At 35.4% G+C, this 7739-nt stretch overlaps 2 protein-coding genes across 2 annotated transcripts in view; both read left to right on the top strand.

Moving 5' to 3' along the window:
• The window catches only part of LOC102003539 (protocadherin beta-10), a gene marked incomplete in the record, with an annotated part of 53616 nt that overhangs the window by 21916 nt on the left and 23961 nt on the right, over nucleotides 1-7739 (top strand).
• Nucleotides 1-7739, top strand: part of LOC102030626 (protocadherin beta-18) — a 12164-nt gene that overhangs the window by 2581 nt on the left and 1844 nt on the right. The window contains exon 2 of the mRNA XM_005381126.2: nucleotides 6350-7734. Coding sequence (XP_005381183.2) covers nucleotides 6350-7734 — 1385 coding nt within the window. The remainder of the gene's footprint in view (nucleotides 1-6349; nucleotides 7735-7739) is intronic.

Raw genomic sequence — 7739 nt, 5'->3', positions numbered from 1 at the left:
CCGGCGCCCGAGGGCCCCTTCCCGGCCCGCCTGCTGGACGTCAGCGGCGCCGGGACCCTGGCCCACAGCTACCAGTATGAGGTGTGTCTCTCTGGAGACTCTGGCACTGGTGAGTTCAAATTCCTCAAGACAGTTTTCCCCAACCTCCTGCCCCAGAGTGCTGGGGAAGAAACAGAAGGAAATGCTATGGTCCAGAATAGTGTTGGGTTCCAGTAGCGATCTCAGTACAATGCAGTGTTTCTGCATTTATCCCTAATTTACCCGGATGTAGAATTTGATTGTAGCAGAGAATTTTTTCACTGTCAGATATAGCTTCAATATTCCTTTTGTTCAAATTTTTAAAGCTAATTTTCTCCAATGTTCAAATCTATAGTACTGGTATAAATATGAGGCAAAAAGAGCACATTGGTAATGGTTTTGGATTCAACATTCAGTAAAGCAATTTTCTTTAAACTTAAAATGTTTTGTTAATCTTGACACACTGCAGATACTTTTTGTCTCATCTATAATGGATTTGAGTTTGTACTATAGATGCATGCATTAATATTTCTCATGCTTTTCTCGCTGCTGCTTTAAAACTTTTGATAATGGTTATGGTATGAAAATAAGATGTGCTTTTCTTTTATTTTTTAAAAAATATTATATGAATTGAGTAATTATTTAGTTGTAGTAAAGCCATTGTTCTTACATGAGACAATATTCTTAATCATTTTGGGCGCAAACTAAACTGTTGAGAACAAATGTCACAATGTATAATTTATTTCTATGCACCATCAAAACTGGCAAAACAAAAATAAAAATCTTGAACCTAGGTGGAAACCTAAGGAGTTGCAGTATTCATTCTAAAAATTGTTCATTAAAAGACTAAAAAGGTGCTACCCATCTCTAATTAGTACTACAGAGATTTATACAGTTTTTCAAGAGTTAATTTTAGAGAAAGTTAAAGTGACCATCTTGGATACAACTGATTTCTTAAGCAATTTTCCCATAACTATATTTGTTGATACTTTTGTGGAGGAGGATCTTCAAATATGGTGGATCTTCAAACATTTCTATTTGGTTTTCTCTAAATACATCATGTTTACTAGTTTTGTGTTATTTTATGCTGTTTATTAAAATATGAAATAGTGCAGTATCTTTTCCTGAGCAAAATAATCTTCTGTCAGAAGAGTATAAGACAAAAACTTCTTTGGAAATTGAAATAGAGATTTCAACTGTTTAAAAAATGAGGTTATAATTGAGTGCTAGAATGCTTGCTTATCACGTCCAAGGTCCTGGGTTTAAACACCCTTCCACCCGTGTCAAACATAAATGGGGGAGTTGCTCAGAATTCATTCAAGAGGCTTTAGGTTCAATTCTCAGCACCAACAAACAGAAAAGAAAAAACAGTGTGAGATCATTGATACTTCGTGTACTCATTCAGATAAGCACAAAGGAGGAGTGTGTCTATATGGCTTATATATGCTTCATTGTGTTGCAAATCACCGTGTTTCAAATCTATAAGTAGGCGATTCAGTGGAAGATTACAGGTAGAGATGTTGGTAACTAGAATGTTGAACAACAAACAATCAAAATTCAAATTGATGAATATTAGTAGCTCAAAATTAAAAGATAATATAAACTAGCAGGTAACAAGGAAAAGCTAACTGCAGTATTTTTACTGAGAAGGAATGGTATTTTGACTATTCAAATAACTATTATGAGTCAACAAAACTCCCTAAAAGGTGTTGTAAGAAGAAACTTTTTAAAAGGGAGAGGAAACTTTAAACAGGGGAAACAGAAAATCAGAAAAGAAATGATGTTTTACCAGCAGTTTACATCCATATAATGAAGGTGAAAACTTTAGATATCAAGTGGACTGATAAGAAATTACATGGACAATCTGCCTAGAGTTTTCTGATCATATTTAGTGATATTTAATATGTGCATACTCTGAAAACTCTTAGACACCTTGTAAAACGATCTGTACAAGTATGTTCATGTTGGAAAGGCAAAGAATATAGATCATTAAAACAATCCACGATACAAAATGGAAAATGCTTGTGAAAGGTTATTATGTAGTAATCAAAAGGAATGAGCTAGACGTACATAGAACCACATCAGTAAAACCCAAATGTTTAAAAGAAAAAAGACTAAAATTTATAGCACAGTGAAATATATATCCATACAATACACAGTATTTTAAATTTGTAGAATATACAGACTATATATAAATTCACATATTAGAGGAAAGAAAGGGGAAACAGATATCAGAAAGATATGTGTATGTAGGGGATATGAGGGATATGTATATATCCACAAGGAAAAAAGGATTACAGAGAGAAGTGGAAACAAATACCAATGTAAATGACAGAAGATGTGTCTTCCAACAGATTGTTTACCTCAGTGGTAAACATGTGTTGCTCATCATAGAGTGGATTTAATCAACTGATTTTAAATATATATTATTTCTATGCTTTCAAGATCAATTGCCCAAACACTATGCAAGCTAAGAATTTACTTGCAAATTTGAAGTGTAACAGTCTCCTTGAGACTTTAACTTTTAATAAGGATGGAAAAATTTCTATAAACTCATGCTTTCACTGAAATGATTATCTTCAGACAGCAGTGTATAAACATCAGTGTTAATGTTAAAAGGGAACCAAGAGAGATAAACAGCACAAAATCTAATTTTTCCAGGAAACATTTGGAGTCCTGGGAAATTTGAACCTCCATTTCAATGTTTTAAATAATAAGAGGGTAAAGCAAAGCCTAACAAAAGAAAAACACACAAAATACTCTCCCACTGATAAGCATGGATCCCTGATAGCTACACCTACAATGTATGGAAAAGCCCTAATGAGTCCTTGTATGCAATTTCAGCCATGAGCTTAGTTGTAGCCTTAAGCTTGATTTTTGTTGTAGTGCTTCCACATCCTGAAAGAGTCATGCATATCTTCTGTGAAAGGAATTTTATTCACCCTAAAGTTAAATTACTCTCCCTATAACTTCAAATTTCTATGTTCTTGTATGTTCCTCACTTGAGTGCAGTTAAAGATGACTGCACACACAAGAAAACATGCCATCATAAAGTAACAGCCAGTAGAATAAAAACAAGAGACAAAAATAAACTTGCATTCACTTTAAATATAGTAATTATCTGGTCTGTAATTTGTTACTTTAATTGATATAAAGTTAAACTTAAAGATGCTCAGAAAACAAGAAACTATAGAATGATAAATTTTCAAAGAACAAAATAGAACTTACAGATATAAAAAGTTCTAATCAAAATTTAAAACAAAAGATTTAATAAAAATTAGACACAACAATAAAAGAATTACTGAGCCAAAAGGTAAGATAGAATACAATTACCAACATGTCGCTCTCCAAGTTAATAAGAAAAAATATGAGGTTATTTGAAATATAAAACTAGTAAACGTGGAATATTTAAAGAAAACCAAATGAAATGTAATTAAAGTTTTTTAAATTTTATTTTAAAGATAAAAGAACAAAAACATGTTAACAAACATATATACGTACACAAAACAACACAAAAACAATAAAAGCAATACAGGATTTCAGACAAGGTTAAAAGAAATTATCAATGGTTGTTGTATTGCATACTGTCATCTTCAATTTGGTTACTCAGATGAACAAATATAGGCATGTAAGACTGATCAAACAAATAAACATTAACTGTTCATTTCAATAAAGTAATAGGAATTAGTAGTACAATTACCTATCTTGTGCATACATATACACATATTTTCCCTTCTAAGAAAAAAGTTTTAACACATATTCAGTCAGAACGCCAGAAAGACAGATGAAGAATACAGGATCAAAGCAATATTTGAAGAAGTAATGGCTGAAAAATTCTCAGAACTGATGAAAACACTAACAAATAGACATAAGAGACCTAAATAAACTTAACAGGATAAATGCAAAAGATATCTATACCTAGAAATTTGAATCGTGACATTTTAGAAAATCAGATAAAGAGAAATCTTTTTTTAAAAGGCATAGGGAAAAGACATTTAACCTTCAAAAACATGTCAGACTGACAGCTATGCTCCATGCTTCTCAACACTAGCAATGGAAAATAAAAGAAAGCTATTTTCAAAGTGCTGATGACAGGCTCAAATCAACTTGATTTCAGTTTACTTCTAAATTAATCAAGTTCATAGAAAATAGTTAAAGACATTTGTATCTCCTTTCTGAAATACAACTTCTTACAGTGTTTCTCTTTACCCATCCCTTGCCACAATCTTGGGTCTACAGGCTTTGACTATCTCTGTTGTTAGCCTTCTTTACCTCTAGTAACATTTATTTCTACTCCCTTACAACATTCATTTCTCTAGACATCTATGGGCATGGCCATGATTACCTCATAGAGATGGTGGTCTCTGACAGCTTGCCTCTCCCCCAACCCATGGAACTCGGGGCTTTTCATATTGGAGGTAAATGCTCTACCACTGAGATACCCACAGTCCAAGCTGTACTATCTCTGAAGTCACAAACTCTCTTCCTATAATTTGATTTCATATCTTTCTTGAAAGGCCTCAAACATCATTTACACTAATACATCCCAAATTTATCTTGGTAGTTCAAACTGCCTTTCTCAGTTACATAAGGACTTATATGGATGCTCTATGGACACTTCAAACTAAACTAAATTTTATATTAAAATTTTCTCTTCTTCAAGCTGTAATTGTAATATCTCCAGCCCCATGCCTATTCCTTTCCCTTATCCCTTTAGTCTATCAGTTGATAGCACCAACACCCATTCAGTTCCCTAAGCTTGAAAACAAAGTACATTTAATTTTACTCCTTCCTGTCCCAGTCTTTCTCATCTAATATATCACTGTACCAAAATCATCTTACCTGTATTACTGCAATCAGTTCTAACCAATTGCCAACCTTTAATCTTAATCTTTTCAAAGTATCAACTCTGAAACTAGATGGCCTTTGAAAATATAAAACCATGATTGTGCCACTTTTTTTGTTAAAATAATAATTTTGTGCTTCCGTTAGTGTGAAATCCAAAGGACTTACCATAGCTTACAAAATATTTACATGTTTTCCTAATTTCAACTTTCACCGTGTCTGTCCCTCTTGTTTTGTGCCTCAACCAAATAGATGTTATTTTAGTTCTTTCAAAACACTTCTTTTATTTTGGATCTGTACATCATGTTTTAGGCTCCCTAGAAATTTTTACCACTTACTCAATTTTGTTTGTATTACTCTTACTCATTGTATGTATAATTTAGAACGTACTTTCACCAGAAAAAGTCATTTTTGTACTCCCAAATTTGAAGTAGGTACACCTCATCTATGCTGTAATTGTAGCATGAATTTTTTTCACCATGGCAAGCATTGTACACTATTTTAAATGTGTCCGTTTTTCTGTCTCTCTATTACATGGCAGAAGCTGTGTCTATGACTTTCTCCCTAACACTTAATACCATGCATAGCAAAAATTGTATGCACAATAAAAACTTGCTGGACAATTAAAACAGTAAAAGTATTTAGTATTATGTCTCTGGAAATCCTGGGGCTGCAAAATTATGAAGTCCAGTTTTACAACTAAACTAAAGTCTTGTTTGTTCAACTTTGTATGTTGTTGGAATCTTGCATGCTTTATTTACTATTGAGCATTTATTTTTAGCTGTTATCAGGTAAGTCTCCTATGGAGTAACACTAAATAAATGGTATTATTTGCCTAGCCTGAAATGTCCAACCTCCTGAAAACAAATATTTGCAAGTGCAGGGTTCAAGTGCATATTTTCATTCTTACTGTCTTTTATAAGAGTATTTGATGATACCTAGAGAAGACCTCTAGGTTCCCATTTCTAAGTTTCCTGAAAACATCTATCTCACTAGTCAATTAAAAAAAAGTCATCTTAAATATCTTTAGGTGTTTCATACATTGTCTTTAGGGACAGGCCATAACTTATTTGAGGCAAGGACTATATGCACTATAGCTCTAGCACATAATGGTTTACTGTGTCAGTAGCTAAATAGAAATAGCATCATATATCACAAAGAATGCAACATATAAAGAAAAACAAAATAAAAGGAGAAAGTGTAAATTATTCAACAAACACCTAAGATACACTTAATCTTTTGTCTCGAACTTTTTAGTCAAAAACCAAACATCTGCAGAGTCGCATGGTGGCGCTGCAGGATAAGATGGAGAAATTAATGTAACCACAGATGCTCTCGTTGCCTTTAACCATTGAACTAAGAGAGCTGGAGAAAAGAAGAAATGAGCCTTTCAAGAGAAAGGACACCAACACCTCCAGACAGAATTATAAGTCTATAGATAACACAAAAGGCACAGGTGAGAGGAGCAGCTCACAGAGGTGCTAAGAGATTGAGTTAAACGTTCCACAGAAAGGCTTTTGCATAAGGAGAGTCATGGAACTCGGAGAGGGGACCCCTCGGCAGATAAGGCAAGTGCTGCTTCTCTTTTTTTTCCTGGGTGGGACGTTGGTGTATGCAGAGACCTGGGGCTACTCTGTGGCAGAGGAAGCTGAAATCGGCTTCTGTATAGCTAATGTGATAAAAGATATGGATTCCTCTGTGGGTGTGGAAGATCTAGCTGCACGAGGGGCCAGAGTCATCTTTGACGACTATAAATCTTACTTGCGGTTGGATCTACAGACTGGCAACCTGCTCTTAAATGAGCAACTGGACCGGGAGGCACTTTGTGGAACCACTGAACCCTGTATATTGCATTTCCAAGTGTTACTTGAAAATCCTTTGCAATTTTTTCGGGCTGAGCTTTCTGTCAAAGACATAAATGATCACAGTCCCATGTTCCTAGAGAAACATATGCGCCTAAAAATCTCAGAAGGTACCTCTCCAGGAACCTCCTTTCAAATGGATGGGGCGCAAGACTTAGATGTAGGAGCAAATAGCGTCCAAAACTATACAATAACCCCAAATCCTCATCTCCACGTTAAATTACACGACAGCGGTAAAGACAGAAAATACCCAGAGCTGGTACTGGACCAAACTCTGGATCGAGAAAAGGAGCCTGAATTTAATATAACGCTAACAGCCATAGATGGTGGGTCCCCTTCCAGGTCTGGGACTGCTCTGATTCAAGTGGTGGTGGTAGATATCAATGACAATGCTCCTGAGTTTGAGAGACCACTCTATGAAGTTCAGGTACCAGAGAACAGCCCTGTGGACTCTTTGGTAATCAGGGTGTCTGCTACAGACTTAGATGCAGAAATATATGGAGAGCTATCTTATTCATTTTCCCACAGCTCTAGAGATGTACAGAAAACTTTTGAAATCCACCCAGTTTCTGGGGAAGTCCGTTTGAAATCGCTACTAGATTTTGAGATGATTCAGTCCTATACAATAAATATTCAGGCCACTGATGGTGGGAGTCTTTCTGGAAAATCAGTCGTTATAGTTCAGGTTGTAGATGTGAATGATAACCCACCAGAAATAGCCATGACATCGCTTATCAGTCCCATACCGGAAAACTCTTCCCCTGAGATGATGGTCGCTATTTTCAGAATAAGAGACCAAGACACTGGAGACAATGGGAGGATGATTTGCTCCATTCAAAATGACCTGCCTTTTCTCGTGAAGCCTACATTTAAGAATTTCTACACGTTAGTAACTGAGCGCTCACTGGACAGAGAGACCAGGGCCGAGTACAACATCACCATCACCGTCACCGACTTGGGGACACCCAGGCTCCAAACCCAGCACAACATCACTGTGCTGGTGTCCGACGTCAA

This window comes from Chinchilla lanigera, unplaced genomic scaffold, assembly GCF_000276665.1.
Source record: "Chinchilla lanigera isolate Chin_1 unplaced genomic scaffold, ChiLan1.0 scaffold00014, whole genome shotgun sequence".
NCBI lineage: Eukaryota > Metazoa > Chordata > Mammalia > Rodentia > Chinchillidae > Chinchilla > Chinchilla lanigera.
Note: the sequence above shows the minus strand (reverse complement) of the source record. Positions and strands in the feature narration are given on the sequence as shown.